This window comes from Geotrypetes seraphini, chromosome 9, assembly GCF_902459505.1.
Source record: "Geotrypetes seraphini chromosome 9, aGeoSer1.1, whole genome shotgun sequence".
NCBI classification, from domain to species: Eukaryota; Metazoa; Chordata; class Amphibia; order Gymnophiona; family Dermophiidae; genus Geotrypetes; species Geotrypetes seraphini.
This window is the reverse complement of record NC_047092.1, coordinates 28,313,704-28,335,828: the sequence shown is the minus strand read 5'-3', so window position 1 is coordinate 28,335,828 and position 22,125 is coordinate 28,313,704. Positions and strand designations below refer to the sequence as shown.

Genomic DNA, 22,125 nt, shown 5'->3' with positions numbered 1-22,125 from the left:
TTAGATGATGTTATATCTAATGGTAAGCTGCTTGATTTTTCACAGTTGCAGCATAAATTTGGACTTAACGTTTCACAAAGTTTTAGATGGCTGCAACTGAAGCAGGCCATTCAGGTGGGGTTCCCTGAATGGAAAAATTTAAATAATCAGTATAGCTTGGAATTCATATGTTTTCAGGTGGACTTCCTGGGACACCAGGCTGCACAGTGGTATAAATTGTTAGCTGAATTTGCAAATAAGAAATCAAAAAATGGTCTTAGGGACATTTGGAGTATTGAGATTAAGCACCAAACTTCTGCCTTTCAATGGTCATGAATTTGGACTTGGAGGATGAGATGTACAATGTCGGCATCTATGAAACAAACGTGGGGTTTTTTTTGTTACATAGAGCATTCTGGACCCCGGTTCATATACAAAAGTTGGATAGCTCTAAGTCAAATAGATGTTGGCATTGTCATCTCGAAGCAGGGACTTTAGATCACTTATTATTCTATTGTCCTTTTATTTTGGCATTTTGGAAATCAATATGGGGCCAAATTAATTGTTTTGTTGGAAAATCCAGTGGCATTGTCTTATGATACTGTATTATTCGGTATGTCAATGAGGGCTAAAAGCCAAATATCATCTAAGAACAACAGGCTTTTATTAATAATGACAGGAGTCGCCATACAACAAATTACGAGCAATTGGAAGAATTGGACAAGGCTTAATTATAGTTTTTGGTGGAATTCACTGTGTCATATGTATAAAATGGAAAGGACATTGGCCATTCAGAAAGGGAATTTTAAGAAGTTTCAGGAGATTTGGGAGCCATTAACAAAATATTGTAACGTTTAAATAGTGTTTTCCCCTTTAAATATGCACATCCGGGAGGTGGGGGGATGATAGGTTAATGAATTTTGAATAATTGATATGGATGATTATAGATATTTTATGTATGGGCATTATGATTGTTTAGGGGGGGATTAATTCTGAAATGGATATAAGAATATTAAGTGTGATATTTGAGTATAACATGTTATATTTACTGTTACACTTATTGTAAGTATTGAAAATAATAAAGAAGTGGAAAAAAAAAAAAAAGACCCGTGAAGCCCTTCAAAAAAAAAAAGTAGCGGTCCAAGCACAGACCCCTGGGGAATCCTACTATTTACCCTTCTCCATTGATAATATTTACCATTTAAACCCACTTTCTGTTTTCAACCAATTCTCAGTCCATAAAAACATTTTGGGGCAGGATTTTATAACTAAATTGCAGCAGCAGCAGAGTCAGCTGATACTAGTCACAAAATTCATATGTTTGACATCCATTTTGAATTCCTTTTTTGGTTTCATTTTTGTTTGTGGAAGGAAGGTGGTGGTACCAAAGAATCAAATTGCTAGGAAATAACAGGCCAAGTAGAAGCTTCCTAAAACCAAAGAAAAAGATTTTTCTTTCTCCCCCACTCCCTATCCATTAATATGACATGATGTGGAGGGTATACATATTTATAGATATCTAAACATATAGATGGGTGCATTTTTTCTGTCAAACACTAATACATCCTTCTCTGCTGCTTGAAGAATTTGGAATGAGGTTGGTGTATTGAATGTGTGCTGCAATGGATAGAGCTATAGCCTCAGCACCCTGAGGTGGGTTTACATTCCACACTGCACTTTGTGACCCCCATTTTCCCAGGTACATTATGTAGAGTGTGAGCCCACCGGGACAAATGGGGGAAAATGCTTGAGTACCTAAATAGCCCAAACAAACGAAATGGGAAATCCAAATTTCTTGATGCTTCTTTTATTCACTTAATCCTTTTAAAATACAATGTCCACATTTGTCATGGAGGACCCAACACAGGCCGTGTTTCGGCAAAACACACCTTCCTCGGGGATCCGAGAGACTGAATACACAACCTTTACAAATGTGGAATAACATAAACGTCTTCACAAACTAAACTGAAACCCGCCGGTGAGGCACAAAACCTGAGCACTGGATTGTCAAGACATTTATGTTATCCCACATTTGTAAAGGTTGTGTATTCAATCTCGCAGATCCCTGAGGAAGGCGTGTTTTGCCAAAACAGGGCCCGTGTAGCTCTGAAAACTTTCTTGTTTACTAAACACTTTGGAAACTACTGTAAGTCATTCTAGATTACATTCATCTCCTATATTTATGTACTATACTTACATTATTGTAAACCGAGTCGAGCACCTTTTTGGCTGAAGACCCGGTCTATAAAATTAAGTGTTAGTTTTGTTTTGTTTAGTAGATTGTTTGTCAAGCCGGGATTGGTATGAATTGATTCTAGTTTTCTAATAGACAATTCTTTCCCTCCATCATGGTGATCAGTGTCAGGTCATCTTTGGCGCGCGCCTCCGTCTTGCGCTCAGTTGTCGGCGTGCACCTTTGTCTTTCACGCTGTTGTCTATGAACCTGATCAGTGTCAGGTCAAAAATGCGCCAGGACAAAGGCGCGCCCAGACAATTGAGCGCAGTGCGGAGGAGTGCGCTGCTCAAAATTACTGTTTTTAGGGCTCCGACGGGGGGGCGTGGGGGGGAACCCCCCCACTTTACTTAATAGACATCGCGCCGCGTTATGGGGGGAGTGGGGGGTTGTAACCCCCCACATTTTACTGAAAACTTAACTTTTTCCCTGTTTTTAGGGAAAAAGTTAAGTTTACAGTAAGATGTGGAGGGTTACAACCCCCCAAACCCCCCATAACGCTGGCGCAATGTCTATTAAGTAAAATGGGGGGGTTCCCCAACAAAACCCCCCATTGGAGCCCCTAAAAACTGTAATTTTCTTCGGCGCGTGCCTCCGTCTTGCACTCAGTTGTCGGCGCGCGCCTTTGTCTATGAACCATGGTGATCAGTGCTTCCTTCCTTTTTGATTTGGTTTTGGGCATTGCCTTTCACTTATTGCACAGTGCATGATGAACTCTTGGTTCTGAGTTGAGAATTGAAGCTTGTATCTCAGCCTTTCATTCAATTAGTGCTGGGTTTCTACAGATACAATGCTGAACATTTTAAATGTTCTGTTCTTTTACAGATTGGAAAAAGTAGCAGCATAGCCTTGTCTCAGTCTACTCCTTCAAGTACAACAAACCCTGTGCACAATAGACAAGTAAGTGGAGTCCAGATATCTTAAGATTGTTTACAATTGTGAAAAAAATTAAAACCAACCCTCATTCTGGAAAATGGGGTGTGTGTGATTATTTGTGTCTTTGTCACAATAATGGTACAAATCCAGATTACAAAAAAATGGCATACCCTTATAATAAGTCTTTTATTTTTAAGTTTAATGAATTATCAATATGCTATTTGTTAATTATTGAATCAGGTTTTAATGTTTTAGATGCCTATTATATTTTATATCAGTTTGAATTGTTACAGTTCAGCTTCATGATTTGTAAAGGCGGGATATCAAGTTGCAGTAAATATTAATAAGTAATATATCTTAGTAGAAAAATTACAAGTGTTTAAACAAATCATCTACAGAGATCATAAAATTAAGTAGATTTCTGAGCACAATATTTCAGAAAATAGAATACAGATCCCAGCATGTTGAGAACACAATCAGAGGAAAAAGAAGGGCAACAGCCAGCACTCAGCTACATTGCATTCACCCAAAGAATCCATAGAAAACTGCTTAAATACCGTATATACTTGAATATAAACTGGGATTTGGGGGCCAAAAAAATGGGGGTCCCGGTTTATATTTGGGCCAGCAAGAATTCACAGGAGCCACTTAGAAAACTGCTTAGCGCCAAATAGCAGTGCCAAAGTGCGCTCCTACTTGGTACAACCGAAACTCATGGTAGCAAGCGACCAATTGGGTTAGCAGAGGGGCAGGAGCACAGAAAGCTCGCTCCTGCCCACTACAAATCTGGACCAGCAGGGATTCTAGCGTCAGAGGAGATACGATGGATAGGGCAGGAAGGGGGGACAGGGTGGTGAGCCTGGGAGGGGTGACAGGGTGGCGAGCTTGGGAGGGAGGGAAGGGGGCTGTGTGCAGTGCCTGACAGGGAGGGTACTGAATGCAGAGCCTGACAGGAGGGAGGGAAGGGGGGCTGGGTGCAGAGCCTGACAGGGGAGGGAGGGGGCACTGGATGCAGATCCTGGCAGGACAGGGCACTTGAATATTAAGCCACCCAACTTATATTCAAATCAACCGTTTTTCCTCCTTTTGGGGGGAAAGATGGGGGTCTCGACTTATATTCGGATCAACTTATATTTGAGTATATATGGTAATGTTTCTTTTCACTCTAAACCTGAATCCTGTTTCTTGTTTCTGTTCACTCTCACATGATTACTGCTGCTGCACTGTTTCCATGAAGGAGAATAATGCTTTTGTCCTGGTATTAAAACTGACTTTTTCTTTCTTTTTTTTTAAATCTTTTAGAAGATGTCAAACCGAACTGGTAGGATACGGACTCTTCCATGACCAGAAGAGGAAACCAGCCTATATTCCTTAGCTCTCTGCTCTCTAAGACTTTTATTAGTTAATTCTCTGTCCTGCAAATGGATCTAATCTATTACGGTTAACAAAACAACAAAAACAATCCTGTTAAGTGATTTGTCACTTGCGTTTATCATGGCTTGGTGCTTCGGTTTTCTTTGTTTAATTGCCTTTTAAACCTTCATCCTTGCACTGCTCCTTTTGTTTTGTTAAACAGCGTAAAGACAGACATTCCAAAGCATACAATTCAATGCTTTGCTGACTATGTTTTTGCAGTTAAAGAAATGCAACTTTAAATATTTTTCTTCCCCTCCACTTTTTTTTTTTGTGTGTGTCCTTATAGGAAAAGGAATCCTATTCTTTCAAGGCGAGACCCTAAGTGTGGTTTTTGGCAAGTGGAGCACTGCAACTTTTAAGAGGTCTCTGCATTGCTAAAAGTCACTTTGAGAAAATAAGGTGCCATGTATGTCCTTTCCATATGACTTCCAAATTATATCTATACAGGTTTTGTTCTGGCAGTAGAACCACTATTTTTAACATTTCAGTTTCTGCTTATATAAAACAAAATGCTTGATAACAGGCTTTGTATACTACTCATAACCATCAGACAATGAGCCAGTCCGATGTCATGAGTAGGGTTGATACTAGCCTAGGCTGAGGACTACACCTACACAAAGCAGTAGCTGAAGATGTAACGAAGTAGTTCTGACTAGAAGACTGGACAGATATCATTCAGCTGGCCTGTAATAGGATCACACGTGTAGGGATGTGCAAACTTCGTGCAAGGCAACAGACTGGCTATTTAGGGGGAAATTTATCAATATGTGCTACTATTAAGATGGGCTAATTTAGCACAAGATCTCATTGCATAAAATGGGCCCCTGTGCTAAAATAGCACAACTTGTGGTAAAATAACCCATCTTAACAGTAGCACACATTGATAAATTCCCCCCTTGCTGGCAAAAATCTGCTTGTAGATCAGGCAATTTTCTCACATATTGACAAGATCCCTATTGGAAAAGTATTTGATCGGTTCCCCCCACCCCTTGCCTCATGAGAAATCTGCAGGTTTATTCAAATTTAAGACACGTTGCAACTCGGCTGTCTTCGAGTTCAGCTTCATCTAGTTTTCACATTTTTCTGCCAGCTCCAGATTTTCAGCAGGTGACTTTCAGCAGTGGACAGATGCTTTAAGAGTACCCTATTGATTAGCTTCTTTGAACGCCTTGTGTGTGCATGGAGGTTTCAGAAGACTGGTTTGTATCAAATAGATTTGCACTGACAGTGTTTCTTATAGGATTATAGAGGGGTTTTTTATGTAGATTTTTATAACCAGGAGTTGATACCCAGAGCATTAGTACTCAAAACTTGATTTTTATTTCTACAGTGTTAAAAGTGCACTTATATGCTGGTTTATTTACATCTTGGGGGAGTGGCAAGACTGCAGCTAGAATGCAGAGAGTGTTACTTTTTATAAAGATGGCTTCTGGTAAATTTTAAGATCTATAAAATTGTTTAAGCAATTATAAATAAGGTTAGACCCTTTGGAGGGTGAACATTGAGGCTATTCTGAGGTAAATTTTTATAGTGTTAATTTTGTAATAATTTATGTTTAACTATGTTACTGCGCTGATCCAGGATACTTTCTGAAACAGTATGAAACTTAGGAAAGTTTAAGCAATGTTTATATTTTTGAAAATGTTCTTTTAATTATGTTTTTATTGTACATTTTTTTCAGATGGAAAGAAAAATGTATACATATCTTTGTTATTTTTGCACAATTTTATTTTGTCTTGTTAAGTTTTTCAGGAGTGTAGGTATGTTCATTTTGTAATTTATTTTCAGGTGTAAAATTGCAAGAGCTTAGAAAAAAGATACTCAGTGAGAGGAATGCTACTCTGTATCCCTTCCTTCATCTCTTTTGTTTTCGCCTCAGCTAAGTCTCTCCACACTTGCATGTGCTCACCCCTACCCCACTCCACACTTCAGAATTGACAACCGGTTGTCATATTTCCAAGGAGGAAATAATTATTACCGAAGGAGCAAGATAATAGTCTGAAAGATACATTAACTATGTTAGTGTAATTCTCTCATTTGAAGGTTGGATATTAAAATTAGTTTTTGAATGCTGCTTTAATTTCCAAGCTGGTTGGGATCTGACAGAATTTAAGCATAAAAAGAAAGAAATGCCATAAAATATGGTATTTCTTTATTGTTTGGTTGGTTATTTTTATAAAATGGCCAGACAAAAAATGAAATAAGAATTCAATTAAAAGACAGGAGATGCCGAAATCTGGACCAGTCTATAATGAGCGCTGGTATAGCATTCATACAGCGGTTCTGTTCCCCTGTCTGCCCTGAGATCTAATTCCTTTCCAACAAAAGAAGCTGAAAAGCTTTTTGTTGGTCCCCATACGCAATGCAGAGAGGCCCTTTAGCCATAAAAGCAAAAGCGACTTGTATAACTTATGCCTTCTTTTGTATTAAAGTAACAACTGTACATAGTTCTGGTCAACCTTTGTAGAGAAAATCATTTCTACAGCATATTCTTTTGCTGGTTCTTGGTGAACTGTTTAAGAGAAAAAAAATGGGAGGGGGATAATTTTTTTCTATTTACACCTTATATTTTGTTATGCTCTTGGCCCATGGCACTTTAACAAAACTCTGTGGGTTTTGCATAGCTGGCCAGTCATGGGGATGTACTAATAATAGTTGTTGCACAGAAGAAAATTTGCACCTGCTCTATTGTGTTTTCCTACTACAAATTTTCAAACCTTTTTGCAGGCAACGATTGAAGAAAGCATGTCCAATCATTCAGAACAATGCCATTACCTGTATAGTGGATTTCTTTTTCTACAATCCAGATTTTGTAACACTAAAGTAGTTTCATCCTTTGTCCTGCACCTTTATGTAATTAGCAGTATCCAATAGAATTCATTCCATGCTTGTGATAATTGTAAGCAGAATAAATGTCTAAAGTAGGTGTAAATAGTAAATTCTATGGCTTACAGTTAAAAAAAAAAAAAGAGAAAATAATTGAACATGTATCTGATTGATACTGCCATGGTTCTGCACCTGGCCTGGAGATATTCTCTAGTGAGGGATGTATTTTTTGTTTTGTTTTTTTTGGTGTTTTGTTTTTTTCTGTTCTTTTGTAACATGGCTTTGTAAATAAAAATAATTTATATGTTTGTAAGAAAAGAAACACTTTGTGGTCTCCTTTAATGTTTGTGCACATCTATGTTGTCTTTTTCTGACACATGCATGATTTAGAAGTTTTCTCTGCCTGAAATTCTCAGTAATGTGTCATATGATATGGAGGAAGCAGGAGGTCAGACACGCCATAGAACCTTCGAAGATGGTCTGAATCACGGCACTCAAGGCGAATTTGCTGGCACCATGCCACTGACAGTAACCACAGTACATTACAAAGGTTTTCACATCCCTGTTCTTTAAAAAAAAAAAAGAAGAAGAAACCAAAAGGTCTTGAAACCATACATTGCAACATCCTTTTCCCCAGTAAACCCTAAGATGAGTTCAATTTCCAAGAATTCTCTTAAGCCTACAATAAGTTAAAAAAATTAACTTTCCAGACTTTTATCCAGTATGACCCCATTTTGACACCTGAAAATTCATAGATGAAAATAGCAGACCTCCACACCTTTCTCCTCCCCTATCAGCTTCCACTCCCCTTCTCCTCCCACAATCCAAAGCAGAAAGGCAGCAATTAGCACAGGGCCCTGTGTGTCAATATCCACTTACAGACCCTAGGGCTCTGCATATGGCTTTTAGTTTTAACACAAGCTGCAGGAAGAAGGGTTTGGGGTCTGAACAGTACAGACATGCAGATCCCATACTGAGCACAGGTCAGTAGAGGTTCAGAAAGGAGAACAAGTTTCAAGTTTATTAGGTGTTAACTGCTTATCAAGATTATCTAAGCAGTTTTTATAATCAAGTACTTAAGCATTTTCCCTATCTGTCCTGGTGGGCTCACAATCTGTCTAACGTACCTGGGGCTATGGAGGATTAAGTGACTTGTCCAGGGTCACAAGGAGCAGCGCAAGGTTTGAACCCACAATCCCAGGGTGCTGAGGCTGTAGCTCCAACCACTGCGCCACACGCTCCTCCACAATTGTAACCCACAATTTGGAAACCAATGAGTTAAACATAGTCCCGTTGTCGTCCCCCTGCCCCCGTGTCCAATCACAGCAGCTGATCTGATTTAAATACCCAATAGAGCAGTGGTTCCCAACCCTGTCCTGGAGGAACACCAGGCCAATTGGGTTTTCAGGCTAGCCCTAATGAATATGCATGAAGCAAATTTGCATGTCTATCACTTCCATCATATGCAAATTTCTCTCATGCATATTCATTAGGGCTAGCCTGAAAACCCGATTGGCCTGGTGTTCCTCCAGGACAGGGTTGGGAATCACTGCAATAGAGAATGACACAAGGACAGAATTTGTCCCCATGGGAAACCATCTCGTGTCATTCTTTACTGTCTATCTCAACCTCAGTCCTTCTACGTCAGCATTCTTCAATGCAAGGCTTGAGGGTCAGTGGTTATGCCCATTCATTTGATTCTTCCCTCTCTCCTTAAAGAATGACATAGGGATGGTTTGCCTTGGTTAACTGCAGGGACAGGGACAAATTCCCCTTGTCATTCACTACGGTAGTTTATTTAAAACTTTCTATAACGCTTTGACAGTGTAGAGCAGAGTACAATCTAAAATTTAAGAAATAAAAAAGGAGCTCCAATAATGATAGGACAGTAAATGCATGCTTACAGAGAGGGGAAAAAAATAAAATTGGGGGGAAGAGATGGAGGTAGTGGAAAAAAAGGGGGGAAGGGAGGAAACTGAAAAAGTATAGATGTTGGAATCACACTTAGCGACCAAGTCAGGTTTTCTTTTCATATGCCTTCTTGAATAACAAAGTTTTTGAATCTAACTTGGAAACTTTTGAAGGAGTAGTTGCCACAGATGGAAAGAGGAAGATTGTTCCAGGTATAAGGAACAAAAAGTAGCACTATGTCTTGATTCTGGTGCCACCATTTTGGGGTTTGAAAGTACCAAGCGAAAATATTTTAAGAGCAAAGGGTCCAGTGGGGCAGTTAGGGAAATAATAAGTACCTAATTTTATTTTATTATAACCCGTTCTGGTCTCCTGGGGAGGATGGGCTATAAAAATGAACAAATATTGTGAGACAAGATAGATGGTCTGGGATGCCAAGTTTAAGGGCCTTGAAGGTAAGAACTGCTGCTTTTATATATGATCCGCTGATCCACCTTATTTTGGCACAAATTAAGCCCTTTCTTTGTATTATCTTGTTCTTTTTCTTTCTTTCATCTTATTAGCCATCTCATGAATTTCCTCTGTCCCCCTTCAACTCTTCCTTGCCACCTCCTTTTACTTCTTCCTGACTACCATATCACTCAGCTCTACCTCATCCTTTTCTACATTAATGCAGTGCTTATTGATCTTTTTGTGGCTCTGATCTCTGTGGTCAAATAAATTTGTACGGCTCCTTAGAGTACAGAATAATGATACACATATGGAGAGCCTATCCAGGTTGTGAGTCCAAACACATGTTTTGTAACTCCTATCTGGGGCCCTGACCCACAAAGCTTTGCCTTAATGTTTCATTAGATTTCAGACACCTGTGACTGGTTTGAAGGCACTTAAGTTTTGTTGCTTCTGCTGATCTTCCTAGTTCTTGTAAACTAGCAGTAAAAGCTATAAATCCATATAGTTACTGGTCCTTTATGTTGGCAGCCTTGCAGGTGGAACACATTTGCAGCTAGTGATTTTGGTGGCAGCCTGTGCACAAAGTGTGTCTTGCTTCTTCTTTTGGTGATGATGGGTTGGAAACTGGCCAGAACAAGCATCTGGTGATCACAGGGATTGACACAAGCCCCTGGCTTAAGTAAATGGTGCAAAATGCAAAAACTATTACACACCACTCATTTCAAAAAAATGCAACTAGCAACTCTAAATCACTCTCTCAGATATTTCTTATAGGCCTCGGAATTGGAGCCTACAGACAGTTGTGAAATCACTAATTGAACCCATCAGTGTAGTGTTATTGCTCCTGCTCCAACTCCAACTTCTCTCCCTTTCTATTCCCTCCATCTATGTCCACCATCTCTCTCCCTCTCCTCTGGTTATAGACCCATTATTTCTTCCCTCCCCCCCTCAGTACGGCATCTGCACGTCTCTTTGGACTCCCCCTTCCCTCCCTCTGTGTACTTCTCACCAGGGCATGCCTCCAGCCCGAAGGCCTGCATGTTTCCCCCCTTCTTTCTAGCATCCTATGTCTTCCCGGTTTCACCTTCAAAGCAGCCTGCAGAGGATCGCTGGTGTTATAGCAATCCTAGCAACTGCCATTGGCCGCTGCAGCACGTTCCTTCTGCCACGGTCCCACACCTCCTCTGACGTACAGGACCGCAGCAGAAGGAACGTGCTGCGGAGGCTATGGCAGCCTGCTAGGATCGCTACAGTCGACCGGCGATCCGCTGCAGGCTGCTTTGAATGTGAGACTGGGAAGCCAGAAGAGAGATTGTGGATAATGAGATGGAGGGAAGGAACAAGGTATTTTCTCACCGGCCAAATTTGACACCCCTGTTCTACAGTTACTAGAGGCATTGTGTTCCTAGGAATGCCTCATCCCCCCTCCCTTACTGTCTTTTGCACACTTTGGCAAAAAGTTATTAATATCAATGTCCCCCTACTGTATCTATGTGTTATTACACTTTGTAATAATTAACATTATACAACTGTTAGCCAAGGTATATTAATATATATACGTCAGAAGTTATTTCATGTCTCACACGGTGAAGTGATTTGAGGAGAGGGGTAATGTGGGGCATTTAGCAGTAAAAGGTAAATGACAGACCTGTGGAATCCTCCCCTTGAAGACCCCTCTCTCCTTCCTGGTCGTCTAGCGAGGATAGGTGGGGACAAGAGGATAGACACTCCTCAAAGTGGGCGCGGCCAACTAAGAAGTTGAGTAGAAGGAAAGCCTCGAGTCAGCGTTGGTTGCTAAGTAACCTTGAGCCTATCCCATGAGCTATAACGGTGGGTGGTCTTTTCTGACATCACAAGGGCTGACGCAAAGGAAGGAAAGCAGCAACCGGCGTTGGTTGCTGAGTAACCTTGAAGCGTGTCCAATGAGCTACAGCAGGAGGTAGTCTTTAGTGACGTCATAAGGGCTGACGCAAAGAACTGGGGACGTTTTTGTCCGAGCGATTTCCCGCGTCTCTCTCCCTTTTCCTAGCAACGGAGAAAGACGCGAGGAGGTAATGGACGACTCTGTTTCCAGAGAGATAGAAGCGCAGGAATACCTGCAGAGGCATAAGGTGCTGGAATTGATGAACACCCTGACCAGCTTGCTACTATTTCACAGGCCTGGTAAGGGAGGCGGCTGCCCGGGGTCTCGAGGAAGAGGCGGTTTGTCTTCGCACCTGGTTACAGCGCGTGCCGTCGGATTGTAAGATATGAACACAAGCTAGTGCGATAACCTTTCTGTCTTTATTACAAAAATTCTATTGAAGAAAAAGAAAAACTTCCATTTTTTTTTTAAATTTTTGATGTATTCGTGGCTCTGGATAATTATACTTAGTAATACTCCAGCCGAACACTGTTCTGTAACTAAAACTTGCTACATAAAAGGGGTATTCCTGTTATAGGGAAGAGGCAGGGAGGTAGAGTATTATTGCATTAGCATGTGCTGAATTATGCGCAGTAAATAAGGCCAATTTAATCTGTATTTTAAAATATAGTTTTTCTTTTCAACCAATTATATTTTTTAGAAGGGGAACTTTTGTGGGTGAGAATTTTCGCATATAGATGTGGGAGAGAAACCCCACCCCCAAGGAAAAGGGTATTAATCCCCCACAGAACCCTGCTATTTTCTGTCACTAAAGAAACATGGGCACTTTGGGCTAGATGATGTAAAGGATGTCTAAAATTTAAGCATGCATTTCACGTCCAGCAGGAAAATGCTGAGTGCGATTCTATAATGCATAGATACACTATAGCAGGGGTCTCGAAGTCCCTCCTTGAGGGCTGCAATCCATTCGGGTTTTCAGGATTTCCGCAATGAATATGCATGAGCTCTATGTGCATGCACTGCTTTCAAAGCATATTCATTGGGGAAATGCTGAAAACTCGACTGGATTGCGGCCCTCAAGGAGGGACTTTGAGATCCCTGCACTATAGAGAATCATGCTCGGCACCGCGCATAAAGTCTAGACGCATCTAAATAGACATCTTTTACAGAATCCCCTTTTAGGCATCACATTGACTATACAATATCTTTAACATTATTGTGTCTCATTATTATGATATCATTAGAATGGCAATTTTATGCTGTTTTTCATTAAAATTGTATGCAGTGAAATGCTGGCACCGCTATTATATTTTATTTACCTTGTAATCTTTTTATTATTTTACTTCTGTCACAGGGAGCAGAGTGGGATTCGAACCAACAAAATCAGGGTGCTAAGACTGTAGCTTTAACTATTGCACCACACACACTCAGATAGTAGACTGCATGTCATTTCCAAAGCCAAACTTATATCCTCTTGATTTAGAAGCAATCATAAATATCAGAACATGTACGTTCAATATTTGTCCAACGCCTCTTTTGGCCTCTATGTTCCTCAAAGTATATGAAAAAAAAATACATATATATTGTATGTTAAATCCTGTATTTTTTTTTTAGTAAGAGGGCTGCTTGCAAAAGCAGGTCTACTTTTGAGTGAGAGTTGGGCACTAGTTAGGCTTCATTTAGGTGGACACAAGTTAGGCATCACTTAGGAGTGCTTGAGGCATCCTCATATAGGTAAATGGGGCTTCTTTTTTATATTTAATAAGCACAGCACATGAAAAAAATGTATATAATGCATACTAAAGCTTCTATTTTTTGGACTAAAGAGGACTCCAGGTTGATATTAAGCTCAAAATATGTTTAATAATGCATTACTTAAACAAAGCACATCAAAAATATATATACATCATGAAGATGTACCTAGATGGCAGAATGCCACAAAAAAAAAATAGGAATATGTGCTGGGGTATCTGACTATCCTTGGGATTTAAACTCATGACTTTTGGAAGATGGAAGTAGTACTTCTAACCACTGAGCCACAGGTGCTTTCTTTTAGTTAGGGATTCCTGCTATGTGAGGTCATAGGCATCTTACGGTAAAAATAAGTTTCCCTCTGGACCCTGGAAAGGGCAGAGGGCAAAGTCCACAATCCATACTCTCTTATGAGACCAAAATGATGCTGTTAATGTATTAGGGGGGGTTGTGTGGATTTGAACTGATGACCTTTGGAAGATAAAAGAAGGGCCTTTAACCATAGAGCCACAGGTGTTTTCATCTAGGTAAGGGCTCCAAAGTTTTATTTTTATTTTTTAGTGGCATTCTGCCATCTAGGTGCATGTTGATGATGTCACAATGTTTTACATTGATGATTGTCACATGACCACTTGCTCTGAAGGATAGCTATTGTGTGAGTAGTGTATTTATTTTTATGTTCTTAACCTTTTGGAAATGAGGTTTAGTATGCAATATATATATATATATTTTTTTCATGTGCTTTGCTTAAGTAATGTATTATTAACATATTTTGTGCTTAATATCAACCTAGAGTCCTCTAAAACCCAAAAATAAAAGTCCCGTTCATGTATAAATGGATGCCTAAATCACGTTCACCTAACTTGCGCCTAGGACCCAGCTCACAGTCCAAAGTAGACCTGGTTTTGCAACACCTACCTTTTAGGCATCAGGTAGATGCGTTAGCATGATCATGGGCATGCGATTCTGGAAATGGACATCCAAATCAAAGCCATGCCACGTCCACACCTATTTTTTAGGCGCAGCTTTTTCCAATGGGTGTCTATGAAATTGTGGATGTCTATTTGTAGAATCGCACCTAACATTTGGATGTCTAAGCTCCAATTAATGCTTGTTAAAGTCATTAATTTGGACTTATTATCCACTTTATTTGGACACCTAAGTTGGTAGACATCCACATTTTGGATGCTTAAAGTTAGATGCCCTTTACAGAATCTAAGCCTTTGTGCTCTGACTAGATACCATGAGGTTGAACGCTGAGGGACTGAATTCCCATTCCACTGGATTCAGAGATTGGATGTTGAGAAAATCTGCTTGAGATGAGAAATGGAAGAACAAAAATGTTTCACAGAAACAGGAAAAAAATGGAGATGGCCATGGGGATGATGTCATTGGAGCCACATTCTGGGGTCAGCAATAAAATTTATAATCAGAGTAGGCTCCAGTGATGACATTGTCCCTTTGACCATCTACATTTGTGTTTAAGAAAATCTGCTTGAATATTGTCTACTCCTACTGTATGAGCAGCCAGGGTCTCTGCCAGATGGCATTCCACCCAGGAACATATCCAGCCAATCTTCTGATTCCACCCTGCTTATTGAGATATGCCACTGCCATCACATTGTCTGATAGCACTCTGATTGCCTTTCTTTGTAGTGCTAAGTGAATGGCCATGCCCTCCAAAGGCCTTCTACAAAAACCAACACCCTTGTGACATAAAACAATGGGCGCTCCAGCCTATCAAATTTGCATCTTCAGTAAGTACCAACTAGTTTATGAGGGGGGAGTACAAGGGAATCCTTCAAGAGATGGTTTGAAATGTCCCACCATGCCAGATGTAGCTTCAATCAAGCTCCTGCTGACTGGGAACTGAATCTCAAATTATTTAGACTGAGAAGACCAGTGTGACAACACCACCCTCTGAAAGGGATCCCATGTGGGCTCTTCCAGGACACTAAGGGCAGCTAGGTTAGCCATCTCAGCTGATGCTCCCTGAGGCAACAAGAGATGTGGACATGACGGCGGGCATCACCTGCCTTATCTCCAGGGTCCCTGTCAGCAACGTGCTGGAAACCAGTGAAGAAAGAGAGCCCATCTTCAGGGCTGGCTTCTCAGGGAAAGACACAGGCATGGATCCTTTTTTTAAAAAAACATGCCTGAGATGATATCCTCACAAAAACTGGGGTGGAGGGGGGGGAATACCCCCAGCAGCAAGGGATGCTTTATGTGCATCTAATCTAGAGTACTTACAAGGTTTGTGAGGCATTTCCCTGAACTGCGCTTATGTTTAACCGGAGCGCTGTCTGCATCCTTTTTGGGGTTACCAGATGTGAAATTTGTGGTGCTAGTAGCAGTAAGCCAAAGAGGGACCTCACCGGGGGTGGAAGGCACGGAATCTGCGCATACCCCTTGCGGGCTGTGGCGCATGTGGAAACTGGCTGCGATTCTGACAACCATCTGCCGTAAACAAGGCATGAATTCATGCCAACATGTCCTGAGGAGGTTACTTGTGAAGTCTGGAGCGAAAATGAAGCTCCTAAGTGCAAAAAATATACTTTTGAAAAGTTTAAAGAAAATCCAAGATGGCCACCACAGGTGCCGATTTTGCCCTAAAACAGCCCGGGAAAAACACGGGGCACCTGGGAAAACAACGATTTTACATGGTTAGGGCATGCAGGGAAACCACCCAAAACCCCCCTTTTAAGACCCCCCAAAATCACCAAACCAGGTAAGCGTACAGCTACTCACCCTGGTCTGTGCTGCAAGGAAAAGAATGGCAGGCAAGCTGAACACAGCAAGCATGGAGATCTATTACCTCAGGAAACTGGAAAAACTAGATTTCACTTCTTCTGACTGCCTCACCTGCCCTTACCCCCATCAGTGACTTCCAAGACCTCCAGATTACTCAGGGAAGGTACGCAGTCCAGTCCCAATCTTGGGTGCACCTCCACGGAACTACGCAGCCTACGCTCTACCCCTTAGTGGATGAACCCAGGGTGAGCCAGCTCCCGATCCCAGAGCCCCAAACTGACATGCAGGCTGTCCGGTGGGGCTTACTGCAGTGGCAGGTAACTCTCCAGATGCAGACTTTTTCTCAAAATCTGCGATCTCCCACCGAAAGGATGTCCCTGCAGGGTGTATCCGCAGCACAAGGGCAAGACCCGCACAAAATAACAAATTAGTACACTAAATTTTAAGAAAAAGAAATATGAGCAGAAGAGAAGAGCTCCTACACTTTGGCTGTAAGAATACAAAACTGGACTTCGGGGAGCATTCCCCAGGAGATGGACCCAGGGAGAGGGGCTCAAGTTTGTTATTTGAGACTCCTACAGATTTTGGCTGGATAAGATACAACCCTACCATTCCGACTACAGAGGGATTGTACAAGAACAGGAGTGCTCCCTTATGACAGGAGGCAATGGCGTTCTATTGGGCAGAAACTCACCTGCAGGTGATCTTGGTGTCGCATGCTTGGAATGGCAACATCCTGATACTTTTGGAATTTTTTACTGCTGGGTGTTATTTGTCATATGCTGTTTCATGAGTTATTGTCAGTATTTTGCATGTGGAATGAAGTTTTATTCTGTCCATTTTAATGACATCATTTAGAGCCACTCATCTTGCCAGGAGTCTAGACGCCACTGCCATTTGCAGTGATGATACTTTGTCTTTGCTGAGGCCAAATCCCTGAGGCAGCCATTAAGGTGAAACCTGTGGGGTCTATTTTTATACAGGAGAACGATTTTTTAACAGTTGCAGATAAGTGCAACTCAGCACTTTAAATAATGTGTTGAGGGTGATTATTTGTTGATAAGTGCACCATGCTTTTATGAAAAAAGCATATTACAGATAATGGCTTAAAATACATTTTTTGACTCAAACTTAGTCACTAGCACTTATCAATCACTAATTTGTATGAAGTTTTCCTGATGAAAGAAAAACTAGTGCTTTCACCTTCTTAAGCTAAAGCTATTTATCTAAAGCCGTAGCATAGGTGAGTTTTACATCTGAGGGATTCTCTAGTACAGGGATGTCCAACCGGCGACCCCGTGAAGCGATGCAGTGTTTTCCTCTGCTGCCCCCAGGTGTTTACCGTGTTGTCTGCTCCCTCCTCTGTCTTGCTGCAACGTTTGCGCGTTTGTGTGACCCCAGAAACTTTTTTGGGCCAATGCGGCCCAGGGAAGCCAAAAGGTTGGACACCCCTGCTCTAGTATTTTCACCCCCATTAAAATTAATGTTATTATTTATATTATTTAGGTGTCACCATTTACACCAGCTCGATGGCTGATATAAATGCTTGCGCATATATCTGGCTGTGCTAGTATTTTACATAAGAAAGCAGGCACAACATAAGCATTCTCTGAACATCTAAATATAGGTGCACTGTAACTCCCTAACAGGATAAGTTTGAATCTGTTTATTGAGTAAATGCACAAAAGCACTCAATACTGAACAGAAGAATGTATACCCTCTCCCAACCCCCCACCCTCCCTCCCAAGGATACAACAAACTCATAGGTCAATTAGGAGCAAAATAAATAGTCATGTCAAATGTTCAATAAACAGCTATGTACTCTTGGAGCAAGAGAATGCTAAAATGCCCTTCAAGTTTGTTTAACCTGGTGTCCATAGAGAGAGTCCAAGTCTCTTACTTGTACACGCTCTAACTTAAGTAATGTAAGCATCTGCAACCGCCATTGCTGAATAGATGTAAGGCGATTAAGCCAGTTTATTAATATTTCCTTTTTTGCTATAAGAATCGCCCTTCGTAGAAAGTAGCGATAACCTCTTGGTGTAGGGGATTGCAGACTGTAAAAATCAAACAGAATGAGGAGCCCAACTTTACTCCACAAGTCCAGAGGGATGAGATATATAGAAAAGCAGCTTCTCTCAAAATGCTTGTATTAAAGAGCAGGACCAAAACATATGTACTTGCGAGGCAGGGGAGTGGTGACATTTAGGACAGGCTCCAGTCAATGAGAGACCCATATGATGTGCTCTTTGAGGAGAAATGAAAAGTCATAATGCCAATTTATAATGTTGCTCCCAATGTAGGGCGGTAGCCGTCACAGAAGTAAAGTCCAAAACATTTTTTTTGTAGTCTGCTACGGACAGTTAAATAGCTAGGTCTTTATTCCAAGCCAACACATATTTATTATAATTCTCAGGATAAGTTTTTAACAGGGTGTCTGACTTAAGAGAGCTAGTGGGCATTTATTTGGGTGTTGTTTTATAAAAACACATAAGGACCCATGTGTCTTTGTAAAATACTGCAAAACACCAAAAATTAAAACTAAAAAGCAGCTGTGGGATCTTGTTCATACTACAAGGGTTCTTTCTGTGCAATTACTGGCGATTGGAATCTGGCAGTATAAATAATAGGGTTGGTTACTGAGGCACAAAAGTTGGTGGGAAGGGGTGTGTGCATCTGTTTCTGGGCAATGTTCTGGCAAATTGAAGATTTGGATAATACTGGGATTTTGTGAATTAGTGTTTAGATACAATAACTTCTAATAATTTAAAAGACAAAATCTCATAAAAATGATCCAGATAGGAGCAAATAGAAATATGATTACCTTATTTTTAAAAATGTTAAACATTTTTTTCAAATTATTATTTTGCAGAAAGGACAAGAGAATTTTTGATTAATGAACTGGAAAACCTGAAACTTGCAAGAATGAAAGACAAAGACTACCCTTGTCTTTTTGATGAGTCTAATTTGAATGCTATATTTGGAATACTAGATCCTGCAGAACAAGGCTTCATATCCATAACACAATACAAAGAAGGTTAATATTAATTAAACTAAATTAGAAGAGTAAACAAGATTATCTTAGGACAAGCAGGCAGCATATTCACACATGTGGGTGACGTCATCCACGGAGCCTGGTATGAACAGTGAAAAGTGTACTGGCACTTTAAGAGTTCATAAGCTTCAGCCCAATAATACAATGATTTTGTGTTTCCAAGAAGACCTGCAAGATGTAGCAGTTACAGCCTTAACCACCTGACTGGCTAGTCCAGATGGGTCATTTTAGTCTTTAGCTACTGTGTAACTCTGTTTAATTTTAAAAGTAAATAACTCTTGTGTAATATGTGAAATTGCAAATGTGTAGTATGGAAATTGCTTTGACCATAAAAAGCTGTATTTGGCCAGTTGCTCTGCCTTATTTCTGTCTTGTGTATTTGGCAGCTGTAAAAACGCTTGGGATAGAAATTACCGACTTGCCATGGCCAGATGATGCACGGATCAATCTGGAAACATTTAAACAACAAGTGTAAGTTTACATTCAGTGTTGTGAGCTGTTTTTGAAAATGTCTCCTATAAGTTCTTAAAATATTTCTTATTTCCCCCTAGGCTAAGTGAATTAAAGAAGGCAAGCAGAACATTTAAATCTTAGCAGCTTTCTCCAATAATAACATGTATGGAAGTAGATGTGAAAACCTGCCATTCCAAAATAATGTAATTTAGTGTTTAAAACCAGAACAAAAAACCTCCAAGTATCACACAATGAAGAAAAACAACACAATGAAGAAAAACAACAGTGGAGATGACAAAAAACCAATGGAATATTCTTTGAGCTGACATGGGCTGTGTTTCAGCTATAAAGCCTGCATCAGGGGTCTTGTCAAAAGTCATACACATAACAGCAGGCAAATAGAAGTCTATGCTTTGACTCTCAAGCCTCCAGAAGAGATCACAAAAAAATAAGTATGAAACATTTCTCCAAGTTTTCACACATTACAAGCAATGTCTTAAGTGGAATTTTTAGATCAGTAAATTTGAATATTAATCACATCTTCTCATTAAGGTTTCAAGGAATTATCAGGAAAGGAATGGAAAACAAAGATAAAAAATGTTATAATGCCCTATAGGCATACGGTCACACCTTGAATACTGAGTGATGCAGGTCTATAGTATCTCATAAAAGATATAGCGGATTTAGAAAAGGTACAGAGAAGGGTGACAAATGATAAAAGGGATGGGTTGACTTCCCTATGAAGAGAGGCTAAAGCAGATAAGGCTCTTCAGTTTGGAGAAGAGCGCTCAGGGGTGATGAGGTCTATAAAATAATGAGTGGAATGGAAAGGGTTGATGTGAATTGCTTGTTCACGCTTTCCAAAAATACTAGGACTAGGGGGCATGCGATGAAGCTACTAAGTAATAGATTTAAAACAAACCATAGAAAATATTTCTTCACACAATGTGTAAACTTTGGAATGTGTTGCCAGAGAATGCGTTGAAATCAGTTAGCTTAGTGGAGTTTAAAAAAAGGTTTGGATAATTTCCTACAAGAGACGTCCATAGGCCATCTCTGGCTTGGGGAAAACCACTGCTTATTCCTAGGATAAGCAGCATCAAATCTGATCTGCTACTTGGGATCTAGCTAGGTATTTGGGACCTGGGTTGGCCACTATTAGAAATAGGATACTGGGCTTGATGGACCTTTGGTCTGTCCCAGTATGACAATTCTTATTGGATTTCTTTTCCATTTGCAAGATGTATAGTATTTTTTTCTTTTTACACAAATTGCACAGGCTGTATTTTTTTCCTGCTGTGTTATTGGTAAGCAGTACAGTTTGAAGCAGAGCCACTGTGGATATATCCTGCTTATCATACTTGACAGTGAACTTACTTTCCATGACCATATAAGTTCGGTCGTAAAAACTTGTTTTTTTAAACTCCGTACCATTAGATCATTATGCCCTTTACTAGACACTGACTCAATTAACATACTGATACATTCCCTAGTCATTTCCCACCTAGACTACTGCAATTCTCTTCTAAATGGACTTCCTCAAAAAGAGCTCCGACGTCTTCAATTAATACAAAACGCTGCTATAAAACTAATATACAAAAAAGGAAAATTTGAACATGTTACTCCTCTACTCAAAGAGGCCCACTGGCTCCCTATCACTCACCGCATAACCTACAAAATCATTCTACTCTCATTTAAAATTAAACATTCCCATCAACCACTATTCCTCGATAAATTACTGATTCCACAATGTTCCCCTCGCACACTTAGATCTACTGACCAAAAACTCCTTTTCATTCCTTCTCTTAAAGATTCCTACTACACCCGAAAAACTAATTTTGCAGTAACCGCTCCTACACTATGGAACTCTCTTCCACAATACCTTCGGGATGAACAAAATCTAAATAATTTCAAGACTGGCTTAAAGACCTTCCTATTCCAAGACGCTTATGACCGCCCCTAGATCCCTTTCTCTCTTTTTTTACTTCGCTTTTTAATATGAGTAAGTAATCGCTCCAACAATGCTACCATACCCCACTTGTTCAACCCTTCCCCCACCCTTCTTATCTTAACTTTTATATGTAACTTCTCCCTTCCTTCCCCTCCTATCCTCACTTTCCAGTTAGTCTAGTTAATGTCATTTTCGTTCACTTCATTGTATTTAACTATTATTTACTTTTACTATATTTTGTAAACCGGCCAGATATTCATTTGATGGTCGGGATATTAAAAAATTAATAAACTTGGAAACTTGGAAACTTATGCTGACCCCTGTCATATGCACACAGGGATCAGCAAAAAAGCAGCCCCTTCTTTTTGGGTGAAATTGAAGGCTTAAAGGAAGTATTTCTTATTTTAATTTTTGCCTTAAGCAGCTCTTTTTTTGTGTGTGTATGTAGCGTGAACTTATGCATGTGTTTATGCTTGCTGTATTATTTTTTCAGCTTTGTACAATTAGTGGTGCTACAGCTCCTGCTAGGATGGTGTTTTTTTTCCCTATAGGCAAAATGTTTATGTTGGACTACTGAGCCACAGAGGAAAAGCTGTTAAAATAAT

At 40.2% G+C, this 22,125-nt stretch overlaps 2 protein-coding genes across 9 annotated transcripts in view; both read left to right on the top strand.

The window, feature by feature from the left end:
* Nucleotides 1–7,511, top strand: part of ATXN7L1 (ataxin 7 like 1) — a 299,444-nt gene extending 291,933 nt beyond the window's left edge. For all 8 annotated transcript variants that reach the window (XM_033958415.1, XM_033958416.1, XM_033958417.1 and 5 more), the window contains 2 exons: nt 3,038–3,112; nt 4,391–7,511. In XM_033958415.1, the coding sequence (XP_033814306.1) occupies nt 3,038–3,112; nt 4,391–4,432 (117 nt within the window). In that variant the 3' untranslated portion in view covers nt 4,433–7,511. The remainder of the gene's footprint in view (nt 1–3,037; nt 3,113–4,390) is intronic.
* Nucleotides 7,512–11,695: 4,184 nt separating this feature from the next.
* Nucleotides 11,696–20,350, top strand: EFCAB10 (EF-hand calcium binding domain 10). The gene is made up of 4 exons (XM_033959281.1): nt 11,696–11,857; nt 18,934–19,098; nt 19,503–19,587; nt 19,668–20,350. Exons 1-4 carry the CDS (start codon nt 11,749–11,751, stop codon nt 19,708–19,710), a joined length of 402 nt encoding a protein of 133 aa, XP_033815172.1. The 5' UTR covers nt 11,696–11,748; the 3' UTR covers nt 19,711–20,350.
* The last annotated feature ends 1,775 nt before the right edge of the window (nt 20,351–22,125 follow it).

Coding starts and splice junctions, on each gene's coding strand:
- EFCAB10 (XM_033959281.1), top strand. CDS start 11,749: ATGGACGACTCTGTTTCCAGAGAGATAGAAGCGCAGGAATACCTGCAG. Junction 11,858..18,933: donor GCTACTATTTCACAGGCCTG/GTAAGGGAGGCG, acceptor ATTATTTTGCAG/AAAGGACAAGAGAATTTTTG. Junction 19,099..19,502: donor CATAACACAATACAAAGAAG/GTTAATATTAAT, acceptor TGTATTTGGCAG/CTGTAAAAACGCTTGGGATA.